General features: G+C 52.6%; 5 protein-coding genes across 5 annotated transcripts; 2 read left to right on the top strand and 3 right to left on the bottom strand.

Moving 5' to 3' along the window:
- Positions 1-1,619: 1,619 nt before the first annotated feature.
- On the top strand, positions 1,620-3,626 carry A1O1_01402 (uncharacterized protein; the record flags this gene model as incomplete). The annotated part of the gene is made up of 2 exons (XM_007722315.1): positions 1,620-2,008; positions 2,060-3,626. 2 exons carry the CDS (start codon positions 1,620-1,622, stop codon positions 3,624-3,626), a joined length of 1,956 nt encoding a protein of 651 aa, XP_007720505.1.
- A 1,946-nt stretch (positions 3,627-5,572) lies between these two features.
- A1O1_01401 (uncharacterized protein) lies at positions 5,573-6,254 on the bottom strand (the record flags this gene model as incomplete). Its single annotated transcript, XM_007722314.1, has 2 exons — positions 5,573-6,172; positions 6,252-6,254. The coding sequence occupies 2 exons, from the start codon at positions 6,252-6,254 to the stop codon at positions 5,573-5,575; spliced, it is 603 nt and encodes a 200-aa protein (XP_007720504.1).
- An 850-nt stretch (positions 6,255-7,104) lies between these two features.
- Positions 7,105-10,986, bottom strand: A1O1_01400 (5-oxoprolinase (ATP-hydrolyzing); the record flags this gene model as incomplete). The annotated part of the gene is made up of 1 exon (XM_007722313.1): positions 7,105-10,986. One exon carries the CDS (start codon positions 10,984-10,986, stop codon positions 7,105-7,107), a length of 3,882 nt encoding a protein of 1,293 aa, XP_007720503.1.
- Positions 10,987-11,555: 569 nt separating this feature from the next.
- On the top strand, positions 11,556-12,515 carry A1O1_01399 (uncharacterized protein; the record flags this gene model as incomplete). Its single annotated transcript, XM_007722312.1, has 1 exon — positions 11,556-12,515. One exon carries the CDS (start codon positions 11,556-11,558, stop codon positions 12,513-12,515), a length of 960 nt encoding a protein of 319 aa, XP_007720502.1.
- Positions 12,516-12,588: 73 nt separating this feature from the next.
- On the bottom strand, positions 12,589-14,509 carry A1O1_01398 (uncharacterized protein; the record flags this gene model as incomplete). Its single annotated transcript, XM_007722311.1, has 2 exons — positions 12,589-13,130; positions 13,183-14,509. 2 exons carry the CDS (start codon positions 14,507-14,509, stop codon positions 12,589-12,591), a joined length of 1,869 nt encoding a protein of 622 aa, XP_007720501.1.
- Between the last annotated feature and the right edge of the window lie 1,033 nt (positions 14,510-15,542).

Here is a 15,542-nt window from a genome sequence, read left to right as displayed (position 1 = left end):
GTTCAGAATACATCAACTTCGTCTTGTCAAATCCCCATTATGGGTGGAAAATCTGGATTGACTGTTTACGACGGCTATGTGAACAAGAAAAGTCGACGATTGTCTTGACCCACGGAGACCTTCAGCCCTGGAACATCTTGGTACAGTCCAGCGGTGATGGCTCATGGCTGATATCTGCCATTATAGACTGGGAGCGCAGCGGCATGTACCCTCAGTGGGTGGAAGCCAACAAAGCGACGAACTGCCTATCATCGATGGAGTGGGAGGATGACTGGGCGCTGTTTCTCCCACCTTGCATTTCACTCCAACAATGTCCAATCGCATGGCTGTTGGATCGGATCTGGGACGTGCATGTTGCTTGATGTCGTCAAACCGGGCCATAATGATGCACTTCTCAACGAGGCTTACTACGAGCTCCACCACGAAGCATACTAGCAAGAGAAGAGAGAGAGAGAGAGAGAGAGAGAGAGCGAATAGTAGTATGCTGAGTGCCGAGCTTGCAAGTCACCTTGCAAAATAGGTGGCATCGCAAAAACGATGGAGGTAAGTCCTTGGTAGGTGAGCAATCAGTCAGTTCGATATAATAGACATTCTCCTTTAACGTAAGTATACCTACTGCGTATTGAATGTTTGAAGGGCGCCTCTATTAACATCTAATAGTACTACTTATCTTATAGGGTGGCTTACTAGTAAGTAGATACTTAGGTAGGTAGACTGTAAGGTCGATATAATAGACGTTCTCCTTAAACGTAGGTATACCTACCACCTATTGAAGGTTTGAGGGCCGCCCTTACCAAGATCTGGCGCTGCCACTGATTTTGTAGGGTGGATTGCCGGTTACAACTTGAACAGGCAGGCGCAGCCAAGGCCTAACAGCGTTTCGGCCCGTCACATAAGCCCCAAAACCCAAAACCGCAACCTTACAGTCACGACATGCCTACCACTGCAGGTGATTCATCTACCACTGATTTCTTGTCACTGTGCACCACTTCACGAATCGCAGGCTGCCTCGCTCGATACTCATGACTGACTGGCTCCTGAAATCAAGCAATGTACAACCCCCGAACTTCGAACGAAAGCCTAAAGGCGACAGCGGAGACACACGAGTGGGGACCATGGGGACAACTTCGACGCAGAGGATGTCTATGGAGTCACAGACCGTGATTCCTCAGCCTGCTGTGCATTTTGCATGTAATAAGATGGAGAAGCTTCCAAATTCCAAGCTTGTGCGGCTGTGACAGACAGAAAGCTGCTCTATCCTCCTCTAGCGAGGCAGACCCCTGTCCAGCAGGCAGCTGGCGCCCTGCATGAGCCGAGGCTAAAGAGGCTGCGCCCTGCTCCCATGTCTATGGGGGCTTAGGAGGCCGGCTTTTGAAGTCAATAGGCAAGATGCTACAAGCGAAGTACTGCAGCACAAACTTTACGGCCCCCAACATTGTCTGCACCACTCTACCGGCACTATGCACGACCCTTTGTCAGGCAGACCATTTTCCCAAGCCTGATAATGGCAGCTCAGGCTTTTATCAGACCTTCATACTGACATAAAGGTATTGCAAGGTCCTATCGGAGTCTCGCGTACAAGGTCACCTTTTCAGAAGTAGAGGGATATCAGTGTCACGATGACAGTGACGAAAGGACACAAGGATGTCCATTGGAAAGCCCCAACTCTTATGCTGCTTCCCACAGCGGCTGGACTGGGTCTTGCATTGGGACAACACTTTTTCTACCACCACCTGAATGGAAGAGCGACCGATGGTTCTGAGACGAAATACTCTCAAGCCCTCAACACCGGTATAGGCACTGCCATGGCATTTCTTGTCAGATCCCAACTGGTTCTTGCCATTGGCACCGCATATGCTCAGTTGTTTTGGCAACGGCTGCGACACAAACAGGTCAAGTTTACGGAAATCGACTCACTTTTCTCGATTTTGACCAGCGTGATGGACTTGTTGCGATGGAGAATCTGGGTTCATCACCCTTTGTTGGCTTTTGTTGCTCTGTTGGCATGGTGAGATCACTTGTCTGCTCTACCGTCTGGAACACCTCTGAGTCCAAGTAGGCTACTACCATTGACAGCCGTTGTTGCGCCCACTGCATTGACCACGCACTGGTCGGAAAGGTCGCGCGAAACATATCAAATGGCAAAGGTGCCGGTTCCGGACTTCAACCGCAGTTCTTATGGCATCCTCGGCGCCGACATGACCAATGGCTATCTTAGTTGGAGAGGCTCACAGTATACTCTGGACCGACTGACACTCGCCACTGCTACCGGAGGTGAAGTATTATCTGCACCCGCACCGGCAGTCAACTCTTCGTACACGATCAGCTTCTATGGCCCATCACTACATTGCCAACCTCCTTCTAGCGCGTTCAATCAGAGCTTCCAAACACTCATTACAGACTTGGAGCAAGGGAAGTTACTCTACCAGCAGATCCTCTACGCTGCTTGGCGTCCAAATGACACGGACAACTTGCCGTGGTTGGAAACAATGTTGGAAACAGGGTTCGACCAAGGGGCCGGGCGCAATCTGATCGGGCCGGGCGATCAAACAGCCACGGTGTATTTCGCTTTCACGGGTGCCAATGCTCCTACCGTGGTCGAGTGTACCTTAACGAATTCGTCTTATCTGGTGGAAATCACTAACTCCAACGGCTTTCAGACTCAACGGGTTCGTAAGGCACAACCACTGGGTAACATCACGACTATTTCTGGGTATCAGTCACACACCGACGATGCATTGCGACAGATCCTTGCCTATGAAACCATGCTGGCATCCTTCTTCGACATACTTCTGGGCAGCATCGTGCATCCTCGAAGCGCTGATAGCAATATCTGGTCGACCGACACCACTCAAGTGATGGCGACCACGCTTGGATTGAGTGATGAACTTTATCCCATTCTCACAGAATCCGATGCCATGACAGACTATGAGACACCGACTGAGCCAGACGTCGTGCCCAGTGGAAAGTCGTTCGCCCGGTCTGCAGAAGAATTGTTCCAGAACATCACATTGAGCCTTATGGCGTTCGAACGGTACAGAACGAACTTTACCGACATCCAGCACGAACATCCGCTCACCAACGTCACGATATATTCGCCATATATTGTATACGACTATGCGCCCCGGAACCTCATCATTGCCTACGCCAGTGCCGTGGGTGTAGCGCTTGTGATCGTTGTCATTGGCAGTCTTGTTCTGTTCACTTCTGGAAAATCATTCAGCAATACCTTTACCACTGTCATGAGAACGACGAACAATCCTCACGTCGAAGGCATAGTCACACAGGATGATAAGGATGGAAGGGATCCGCTTGCAAAGCATATCGCTCAGTCGACATTCGATTTGCGGCACGACAATATAGCGACTGAAAAGGCAGCATCGGATTCAACTCCCTCGCAACCCGCCTCCCTGATCTCCGAAAAGGTGGTCAAACCTTCAATTGTCAGGGCAAAGTCATTGCCCGCGCGAGCATTAATGAATACGGCCGTGACAGACGCAGGACCCTTGCCTATAAGCCCACCAACCGCAGAAAATAGCCGACCCAATCATGGTGAAGGAACTGTCCATGAGGGTCCAGACGGTGGACGTAGTGGAGAAGGACCATCACACCGTTCAACCTGGTGAGGCCGGTTGCCATTCCGGAACTGGTGCAACAGGCGAAAAGCCCCTCGAACGGCGCCGCCCAGCTCTTCTTGCTGTCTGGGACCATCAGGCAGAATGTGCTGGACGTCAATGGGCTGGGCAGTTCGATTATCGATCAAGGACTGGGCGTATTCCTTCAATGGCTATCTCGCCCAGGTTGGGGGAAAGTGCCGTACACGGGGCCCGTGTCGTGACGGAGAAGATGAAGCCGCCGAATATTATCATGGTCGATTATGTGGCTACGGATAGGTTTTTGACTCCGATTTGTGTGGGCATGACAATTTCCTATAATGCACAGAGTTTGTGAATAGGAATGCTGTGAAAAGGATATCGAGGACATGTGTTTTGGGGCTGATGACGACGATGACGATGACGGTGAAAATGATAATGATAATGATGAGGAAGATGACGATGATGATGATATTGACGACGACTATAATGACCGCCTTAAGAAAACGACATTCAGAAGAGTGTAACGACTGTATAGGAAAAATTCACGGTGAATAGATTGATTCGGTCAGAATCATACCATGTCGTCCGCCCTTCAGGGGTATCTGTCCCCTGGATGCAGGCGATGGGATTTTAGCTATGACAGGTACTGTAATCTGTACTGCAAGTGACAGAAGTAGTCACGACGACTTGCCTATTATTGCTACTGCATCTGAGGCTGGCGCATTGAAATCCAGGCTTGAGGACCACCAATCTAGTACTAGGAGATACAGGCATCGGCGATACATGTCCGGGGTCCACTCATAAGGCTGAACCCCCTTTTCACGCCTCGAGGGGTGCAGTGGTCAAAGTTCACAAACTTACGGGCTCACGAAGCAATCATACCAAGCGATTAAATAGGGGGGTCTTCGTGAAAGCAGGATCCAGTATAGGCTATGCTTTAATTTTTCTCGATCATCGATTTTGTTTCCTAAGGTAGTCTAGACAACCAGGACGGTTGCGATACAGGACGGATTCCTTGTTAGAGTCTCGTCCTGACGCCCCGGCTCGGATTTTTCTCCCAGGCATATCGACGTGCAGACCCTGAGGAAAAGTCGGTATCCCTTGTGATTATATGCAGTGCTTAAACCTGTCCAAGCCTGATTGGTACCTATTGCTCAGTCCCGGATATATGGCTGTGAGATGATCCCGACCTGATATCAGGTAAGGCCAGAAAGGGGAGAGAGTCATTCGAGAATCCGCATACGACCTTCATCCTTCTCCGCAACCGCACAAGTTGTGTCTAGAGATGTGCTGGCGGATGCGCCAACCCAAACTGCTAGCTTTTTCGTTTCCGTGCACGTGCAAGCTGAACTGAATTGCTGTCAGCTTTGGAGAATGGAGGGAACAGCCTCTGCCTCTCCAAAGAAAAAGCGCACAGCACGGCCTTTGGCCGTATCCCCTGGGGAGCTGTGATTGCTGTTGGGACATGATAAATTGCTGTGCGCATCGCTAGGATTGTTGGGCCAGAGTAAATCACGCCTTAGAGATGCGACGACCTGGATAATCGTTTGATCTTGTGTCCCGGGAATGTATCTTAGGCTCTTCAACATCGTAGGTTCATCCAGTCAGGAGATTCAAACACCCACAGCCAGAGTCGCGCGCTGGGAAGTGATGATTGCTCTCCCTAAGTCAAGGACGTCATTTGCAGTGGGTGGCGGGGCACAGTACTTCTTCCTTCTTCCATGCAAGCGGCTGCAGGACTCGGCAACCAGCATTGGGGTTGATGAGGACTGTATAGTACCCTTCTTCGCATCGCGAAAGAGGAAGAACCAGACCCCACTGCTGCACTGGATGTTTCTTCGTCCTGGCAGTCCAGACTTATGGCGACGGCGACAGATCGCCCGCAGTGACCGTACGAGCCTGAACGTTGCTTGGAAAAGGACACACATGACTCCTCCCGAGCCGGTAATTAGGTCGAATGAATTACGAGTACGTATTCATTTCGTTGTCGCTGTCGTTGTCGCTGTCATGCTCTTCAAGACCGGCCTCGTCTCGAGAGTCTGCGAAATGAATCCTCGCAGCGCCGCCAACCGCTCACTCGCAGAGGGCACAGTTGACTTCTGTTCAGAGGCGGCTTGCCCAGACGAAGCCGCGGGTTTCGAAGCAGCCAGTTGCGCCATGTTCTTAGCGAAGCGGTCCCGTTCGCCCTTGTCCAGCTTTTCTCTCCGTTTCAGGGCGCCAGGCCTGGACTTCATGCTCTTGCGCTTGATGATGTTGATTTGGTCCTGTGGGCGGGATCCCGCCGGCCCATTTGTGCCGGGTACAGAATCACCATCGTTATCAGCGCTGGGAAGAGCGTCGGCCAAGGCACCGAGAGTCGTGACTAGTTTCTTGTTCGGCCGTCTTCGTTTGGGCTTCTTGGCTGAAGACTTGGTGACTCGGTCTAGAAGCAAAGCATGTTTGATCCGGCGTTTGTCTTTCTTGGAGGATGGGAAGAGAGAATCTGTATCCGCTGTGGCTGTGGCGGGGCTGGAAGATGTCTTTAGGATTGATTTTCGCGGTGGCGCGGATCGGGGTGGAAGGCCGCGTAGAGGGGCCTGTAGAGAAGTGGTCAGTCGTTAGTTGTTAGAGGCTAGAGAAATGAGAGGCTCGTGCGCAGAGGAACGAGGAACGTACCATGCCTGTAACGATGTAAAATGCTCACCACTTCAACCTATTAGTAGCACAGAGAGTGAACGATCATGAGAATAGCATTGCATGTTTCATCTACAAAAAGTTCCTGGGTTGGTGATGACATTTTAGCCCGGCAAATCCCCGGGCGCGATTTAGTTAGACTTATCGATAAGCGATAACAGATAACAGATAACAACCTTGGACATTTTTCACCACTGCACCGTATGACATCCTATACAGTATGTCCCTCCATCGTTGCCAACCGGAACTTGAACCCAAGAACGAAGCGACTTCGACTTTGAGCTCGCATGACTGACTGTGTATGACTGGTCTGAAGACTCGCACTGATGCGTAGTGGTGCCAAGAGAACCAACCCGAAACGTGCATGTCGATGCTGGAGTTCTACAATGACGAACCCCAATGACCCGGGCTCACCTGTGCGTTGAATGGAAGCCTGCCAGGTCCACCTCGAAGCAGGGTCAATAGGTGACCTACCTCGCCACTTACAAGAGGACAACCAGTCTATTGTTCCAGGATCATTACATACAGCCCCACAGTTTGCAGAGCTGACAGACCATTCCCACTGTCTGGGCTGGAAGCCTTCGGTACACAACCATCTCTTGACATCGTGGAGGTATCGCACCAAAAGCACGGAGGAATGGCGCGGAATATATACTTGCTTACTTTTCGGCAAAGACTCTGACACAACCGAGAAAGAGTTTCGAGCGACGTGACAAAGTCCTTAGAGAGGATGAAGAACCATTTTACCATTCTAACTGACTTCAATATGGTACACACCGGGCTATGTGCCTATCCTCGTCCTCCAGCATCTGTGCCGTGCTGTGCCTGTCTTCATCTACTCCTCCTTCTTCCCCCAAGCACCACCCCCAGGGGTCATAACCACCACTCTGTCACCTCTCCTTACTTTGACAGTATTCTTCCCACCGAGATTAACCCTGCGTTCCTCCCCGGTCTCATCATCCTTGGTAATCCAGAGATTCAAGCCTTCCTTCCCCTGCCCACCACCTTCCATCCCGTACGGCCTGTGGACCCTCCTCTCACTCAGGATTGAGCACTGGACGGGCTCCAGAAACTCAATCTCACGCACGACACCATCGCCTCCCGGATTGGCACCGACCCCGCCCGACCCTTCTCTCAGCGTGAATTGGCGCAGGACGCAAGGATACCGTTTCTCCAGAATCTCTGGATCCGTGATATGCGTATTCGTCATATGGGTATGCACGCCGCTCTGCCCGGTCCAGGTAGGCCCAGCACCGCCTCCGCCCGCGATGGTCTCGTAGTACCCGAATCCATTGACATGGCTGACAATGCCATCTTTGTCTTCGGATTTGCCTCCAGTGCCGAACGTCAAGTTATTCGTGTCGCCCTGGGACGCGGCGCAGGCACGGAACGCTTTGAGCACGACGTCCGTGATGCGCTGGGATGTGAGGACATTGCCGCCAACGACAGCGGCAGTTCGTGACGGCGAAAGTAAAGACCTCTTGGGGATCTTGATGGTGATGGGTGCCAGACAGCCCTGGTTGAGCGGAATATCGGAATTGATCATACAGCGCAGACAATAGATGATGGCCGAATGCGTGATCGCCACCGGCGCGTTCGTGTTCCCGTACACCTCCGGCCCAGTTCCTTCGAAATCGAACACTGCGGAGCCGGTGTCTTTGTCAATCTGGATCTTGAGACTGATCGGCGTCCCGTCGTCCATATAGTCCGTCGCTGCGAGCGGCTGCCCGTCAAAGCGGAGATAAAGTTCGTGCAGGAGATTGCGTACAGCCGTCTCGGCCGTAGACTGGATGGCGTACATGTATGCCTGCACGCAGAGGAGACCGTATTCGGAGATCAGGTTCTGAATGAGTTGAATGCCGCGTGTGTTGGCGGCGATCTGGGCTTTCAGGTCGGACAGGTTGTCCGCGAGACAGCGTGTGCCGGAACATCCGTCGTAATTTGCAGGTTCTTGTAGCAATATTTCAGTCATCCGGGACTCGTTGAAGAAGCCGTTGTCGACGATCTTTTCCGCTTCAATCGCCGCGCCTTCTTGCCATAGTTCGGTGGATTTCGGCGGCATCGATCCCGGGAGCAGACCGCCTATGTCGGCGTGGTGGCCGCGCGACGCGACGTAGAAGACAATCTCGGAGCCGCCGGGTCGGTCGAACACGGGCGTTATCACTGTAATATCTGGTAGATGCGTTCCGCCGCAGCTGGGGTGGTTGGAGACAAGAACGTCGCCGTCTTTGAGTTGGCCGAGCCACCGGTTGTGCTGGTAACGTACGGCAAATTGCATCGAGCCCAGGTGAACAGGCACGTGGGGTGCGTTCGCAACAAGGCCGCCATCAGGAGAGAATAGTGCACAGGAGAAGTCGAGGCGTTCTTTGATATTGGTGGACACAGACGTCTTTTGGAGCGTCCGGCCCATCTGCTCGGCGATGGACATGAATCTGTGCCCGAAGATGGAGAGTCTCACGGGGTCGATGGGGATTCTTGCGTTGGATAATACCGCGTCTGCAGGGGAGGTGACCTGGGCGGTCTGGGTCTTGTCTTGCTCCAGATCAAGCACGATGCATGTTTGCAGCACGTTGGCCACGGCGTCTGGCGCAACCACAATAGTCTGAGTCTCGTCGATGATGATTGCTGGGCCGTGGATCAGAGTGTTCTTCGCGATGCTCTTGAGAAGATAGACAGGAGTATCAGCGTAGCCTGTCGTCTCGAAATATACTTGTGTCGTCTCCTTCGGGGGGTTGGTCATGTCTTTCATCTGCGCCTCTTTGAGCTGGACTGCTGGACTCTTCTCGGCGTGTCTGTTGGAAGAGGCAATCGAGCGGACACGCACGTCGTCCACCAGCAATGGCTTTTCGAACGTGAATCCAAATTCTCTCCGGTGACGTTCTTTGAATGCTGCCGCAAAGTCCCAGTTCTCCGGCTTGAGAATCATGAGACTGGTGTCGGAGCCTTCGTAACGCATGTTGAGGTAGAGCTGATGATGGATCTGTTCCAGCTGGAACCCCTGACCCAGCAAGTCGGAAGTGGAATTGGCGATCATGCTTTCGAATCGTTTGCGCAAGCTGGATTGCGAGGAGATATACTCGACAGAAGCAGGCTCTTGAGCTTCCTTGACGACGTCCGCCAGGGCCAACCCGTACGCCGAGAGGACCGAAGAATACTTGTGGATGATGATCCGAGAGATCCCAAGAGTGGCTGCAACAGAGCAGGCATGTTGACCTCCAGCGCCTCCAAACGATGCAAGATAGTGGGAAGAAGTCTCGAAGCCGCGCGCCTCAGTCAGATTACGGACAGGGCGTGCCATAGACTCATCGGCAACCTTCAGGAAGCCTAGGGCCACTTCCTCGGCAGTGAACTCTGCTTGGCCCGTTTCTCGCTGTTCTTGATTAATGGCATCTGTGAGTTCTTGGAATTTCCGCGTGGTGATCTCACGATCCAGTGGCTCATTCTCGTTCGGACCAAATATCTTGGGGAAGTACTCAGGTAGTAGTCTACCGAGGAACAAGTTGGCGTCGGTGACTGTGAGAGGCCCTCCTTTGCGGTAGCAGGCCGGGCCTGGATGAGCAGACGCCGACTCTGGGCCAACAAGGAACAGACCGTTTCGCCATGTGAGATTCGATCCACCTCCGGCGGCGACAGTGTTGATATCAAGCTGTGGAGACTGTATTGACACGCCTGCAATGTTGGCACCGAAGACGTGCTCGAAGTTTCCATCAAACCGGCAGACATCAGTGGAGGTGCCGCCCATATCGAATCCAATGACAGGGACACGCTCCTGTTCATCCCAGCTAGTGGCGGCAAACCCGACTACACCAGCGGCAGGTCCAGAAAGAATCGCTTTCAGACCGCTGAAGTTGCGGAAGTCGACCAGCCCTCCATCGGATTGCATGAATTCAAAGCGGCAGCCGTGCGAATTGTCGAGACCGCCTTCAAAGTTGGAGTCGATTGAGTCGATATAACTCTTGATCACTGGGGTCAAGTAGGCATCTGCCGAAGCTGACATGCCTCGGGGCACCACTTTGATCATGGGCTGAAGCCTTGACGACAGGGCGACCGAGAAGCCCATCGACAAAGCGATCTCGCCAATCTTAACCTCATGCGCAGGATGGGCGTAGGAGTGCAGCAGTGCCACAGCGAGCGATCTGTATCCTTCGTCCCATAATTTATGCAGTTCGTCAATGACTTCTTCTTGATTGAGCTCCTGCAAAATCCGAAATTGCTCGCCAGTTGTCCCTTCTACTAGGCGGCATTCAGGATATCTGTGTGCCTCGCTGGCTTGGGGGCAGGGGATGATCCTCTCGTTGATTTCGACGACCTTTTCATATAGCACTTCCGCTTTCTTCGCAGAGAGGTCGAAGATCTTGGGTCTCGCCTGGTTGCCTATTGACAATAGATCTTTGAAGCCTTTTGTGGTGATCAGCGCCGACTTTGCGCCTTTTCGTTCGAGCAATGCATTCGTAGCTACTGTAGTACCCATTCGCAGTCTCTCCAGATATTTCAAGTTGAGTGGCTTGCCTCTGGGAAAGCTTTCATCAGTAGCCAGTTCGAGCACCCGCCGAATTCCTTCGGTGGGAGCATCTTGGTAATTCCCTGGGTCGACTGATAAAAGCTTCAAAATGATGTCTGGTTTACCAGGTACAGAGGCATGCACATCAGTGAACGTCCCGCCTCGGTCGATTGAGATTCTAATCTTAGAGGGTTGGGATTTAGTTGACACCGGCATGTTGGAGGCGGATATGGAGGTGATATTGCAGCAAGAACATCAAGGCGGACGTCCCAGCCTTACATATAGCCACAGCGATGCCGCCGTGACTGGCGAAAACTGTGGCATCTCGTGGTCAGGCAGAATTCTTGATGATGCTTCCCGATAACGTGGATCCATGTGTAAGCGATTCAGCAGAGGCTGAACGATCACACACCTTGAAGCATGGGAGTTGAGGATGGAGTTGGGGTCTTCGGGAGACGGAAACCGAAGGCTGAAGCCACCCCGATCGGGAGCGTCTTCCTAGCGTCTGATCTGACAGGCGAGTCTGTGGTGTTTGATCCCTGATCATCTCCTCTTCTCCACTGGATTTGTGTAGCGGACTGTCCGCCTCCGCCGGAGAAGGGCGTTCAGACCGTGATTGGTTACGTGGTGATACATGAGTTGATAAGGCGTGGCCGCATCGAATAGTGTAGGCATTGATAAATCTGCAAGCAAGAGCCAGATGGATATCATCCCACCTGTGGCAATCCAACTCGATATTCATTGTTGACGCCCACGGGAAGCAACACCCGCCCCTCTAGCACACCATGGCGCCTATTGCTGTTACCCATGTCGTCGAAGCGGCGAAGCCCTCGAAAACGACCGGCAACCGCAAGTCAGCGGTCGAGGAGACAGGAGAGAGCATACGCCTTGCCGCAAGAGCAGGTGAATACACCGATCAGACTTCTGGCGTAGCGCCAACATATGTCCAGGCAAACTTGATCGTCCTCCCATCGCAATACGCTTCGGACTTCCGCCTCCTGTGTCGAAGGAACCCAGTGCCCTGTCCTCTGCTGGCCGAATCCAAAGAGGTAGGACGGTGGGACCAATTACAATCATGGATCCAAGGCGTGACAGGCGATCAGATCACCAAGGACCTCGACATCCGAAACGACATCTCAAAATATATGGTCTATGAGAATGGAAATTTGACAAAGTCACATTGTCATAACGTCGAGGCTGAATGGACTGAAGACCACGTCGGCTTCTTGATTGGCTGTTCGTACAGTTTTGAGACGGCACTTACGGCGGCCGGTCTGCTCCCTGCTCATACGGCTCACGGGAGGAATGTTCCAATGTACCGGACCAAGATCCCACTGTGCCCAGCCGGGGTGTTTCAACACTCTACATATGTGGTGTCGATGAGACCGTACCGGCGGCGAGACATTGAGAAAGTGAGAGGGATAACTCGGCCATACGTAGCGACCCACGGAGAGCCAATCGATTGGGGTTGGGATGCTGTTGAACGATTGGGGATCCAGGATCTGAGCCGACCCGAGTATGGAGAGGCGCCTATAGCGACGGACGGTTCTCCTCTTGTGAGAGGAATGGGTATTGAGGATGACGAGCTTGTCCCTGTATTTTGGGGGTGCGGCGTGACTCCTCAGGAAGCCATACGCAGAGCAAAGCCCGAAGGAACTGTTATAGGCCATGCTCCTGGTCATATGCTTGTCCTGGATATCAGGGACTGGGACATCATCCCCAAGCAAGAGGAAATCCCCATATGATTTAAACTGATCTTGACGCGAGAATTAGAAGTTGCAGGGATACTCGTGCCGAGACGTCTGATAGTGCCGTTCATCAGACTCCTGGCCCTCCAGGCTGCATGGTATGTGGAAACAGATATGCCTCATTCCGAAGTGCATTTTCAATCCAGCCAATGCTGTCCATGTCCATATCCATGTCAATATTTCGAATTTCTTCCCAGAATTGGGGGTCGTCTTCTGTAAGGTCGACGGATATGTCCTGCAGCGGCTGGAAGTTGTTGTCAAGCTGTGGACTTGCATCTTGTAATGAGATAGGCGTGGGCGTTGCCAGGGGCAAGCTTCCGTACTTTGAGGCATAATTTGAGTCCTCGCGTTGATAGACTGGCACCGTCACTGGCACGTTGGCTTGGTGCCTGTAGCTTGGAGCTCGGGGACCAATTGAAGAGCGGAGGTTCGTCAGAAGCGTCAGTCGAGCTTGGATATATTCGTTCCCCTTTTCTGCCATGCTTCGAAGCACATCAAGTGCCGCCTCCATGGCTCTCGCATCTCGTTCGTTGTACGGGAAGGCAACATTGACCATCACAAGGGTCAAGGATGCGGAAAAGGCGTGCTCGCCGTCCATGAACCCATACGTTGCTGCTGTCATCAGTGTCTTGTATTGTTCCGAAAAATGGAGATCAAGGCTTACCAAAGAGGCCCTGCCTTGCTGCCGCACTCATGATCAGTGTACTTGCGCGAGCAGCGGCGATGGTATTATCAATCACTGTCACAACGCTCGGGGATAGTCCATCCTTCCAGTTTGGAGAAGCCGTGCCATCCGCAAGCGCCTCCAGTCTCCTCTGTATGACATAATACAGCAACGGACGTGCTGTCATATTGATGCACTGGTAGTAGTGAAGAAAGGTCGAGACACCTTCCCTTGACAGGGGTCGGTGCAGGGCTGTCAAATCAATTCCAAGTTCAGGTGGCACATGCTTCAGCCACTTTGACAGATCGTTCATGATGTTCTGGACGGAAGTGAGCAGACTTGTCCCCGACTTCGACTTCTTCCGGTAGATTCCCTCTCCAATCCTTCCTAGGATTCGAGACAACTGAGTGTAGTGTGCCAGGACTCTTGGAGGAGATGGATCGCGGTCAACTCCCGGGATAGGACTTGGCATGTTGACATCAATATCTTCGTCGTGAATGGAGACTGGATTGCCTGATTTCACGGACAAGATCCTATCCATACTGTACACCGACCACCAAACCCTTCGCCGATGCTCTCGTTCTCCCATATCCATTCCGGGGTCATCCACCTCTTGGTGAAGACCCAAGGAGATTGCCATGCGCAGAGCCAGGCCTATGTAGAGAAAGGCAGCATCTTTTCTGTTGAGATTTTGCAAGTATGGGGCAAGGAGCCCGAGCACCTCCACAAACAGGATGGAACCTTCTTGGTGGATGTCCGGAAGTAGCCACAAAGCGTGTTTGAAGTAAGTGAATCCAGGGGGGCCATCGGTCCCTGACCACTGATTGACAGAGTACATCTGACCATATGCGAAGATCAGCAGTATTTGACAGTAGGTGAGACACTCCTCCCTGTTTTCCAGATTGGGAGGACAGCTATAGATTTGCTGAAGCCTTGTCTCGAAATCGTCGGGTTGCAGAAATGAGAAAATTGTCCCGATGTACATGTACTGAGCCACGAAGAGTCGTTTGGCGAACTCATACGGAGGCAGTTGTGGTAAGATATGACTTTGGGGACGCTGAAGCGAGGAGGGGTCTTTGTACATCGGATGGACATCCCAGGATAAGTTGTTGTCTGAAGTGGGATTGAGCTTCTGGGCGAGATATGTCGAAGAGGCAGTCCCAACATAATGGCGCTCTCCGGACTTTGTCAAAAACAGCGTGTCCATTCCTTTATACCACCAGGCATCGTCATCTTTTCCCGATTCGGCTTCGATTGTGACCGGAGACGCGTCGCTGCTTTGTCTTGACCTTGAGGCTGTACTTGTTAGCAAGAGCAGAGATGTCATATTTTCGAAAGCGCTAGTTTGCACCAGAAAAATGACATGATCGGCCGGGCAGCACTTACGTCCATCAGCAATCCCGGCTCGTGCCTGCAGCTCTAGTAGATAGCTGCTGCCATTAGAAAGAATCGACTCATCGTTTAGATTGCCACACACCTTTCTGGGACAGGTATCCGTCTCTCAGTCTCTGTATATGTGCATTCAGCGCTGGCTTCTACGCAAGCTGGACACGGATGAGGCGGTCGCCCTAAGCATTTCGTCTTCCTCCCTCGGCAACGGTTGCAGGCAAGGGGGGCGCGCTTAGGATCGTGTGAGGAACGGCGGGCTTTCCCTCGTATTGCATTGTTGAACTGACCGTTGGACTGCATCCTAGACAGGCCAGCGTGGCGGAGAGCGCCAGATGAATGATGATCTTCGGGGAGGGCGAGCTGTGGTAAAAGACCTTATCCTCAGGCCATATACAATGTGCACCTGTTGGTGTACCACAATTCGTCCTTTGTGTGAGTGAGCCAGGGAACTCTCCCATGACAGGTCCTCAGCCCCTGCTGGGAACCTGCTGTTAGCCCTGTATCGAGATCGCCTTGTGCGAGCAATGCCCGGAGCAAAGCAGGCGGTTGCCTGTCGCTTTCGGTGACCAGCAGCAAGCCGAACGACTGCCCGGTAGAACTCGCCTGCGGTTCTAACGCGCCGTGATGAAAGGGGCAACCTCGCTCGGTGCTCGCACGAGCACGAAGCTGAGCCGGTCTCGACCTACACCACGGGCACCACAAGCCGGGAACGTGGACAGCCTTATCAAGCCACCGGGTGGATGGTACCGTGGGCGGATGGGGGCGGAAGAGGACGAGGTGGGATGTTCAGTCCTCTTGCACTGTAGTCCGGAGCAGGAGAAGGCTGACTTCGCTCTATCTCCAATGATCAACTGGGGGCAAGGGATGCAAGGACTCACACGAAAGACTCAGCCTGACAATTGACGTCTACTAAAGGCAGCGGGAGATGATAAGCACGTGATGACTAACCACGGAGATCTCCGCTATAATAT

The sequence above is a fragment of the Capronia coronata genome, assembly GCF_000585585.1.
Source record: "Capronia coronata CBS 617.96 chromosome Unknown acBCG-supercont1.1, whole genome shotgun sequence".
NCBI classification, from domain to species: Eukaryota; Fungi; Ascomycota; class Eurotiomycetes; order Chaetothyriales; family Herpotrichiellaceae; genus Capronia; species Capronia coronata.
Note: the sequence above shows the minus strand (reverse complement) of the source record. Positions and strands in the feature narration are given on the sequence as shown.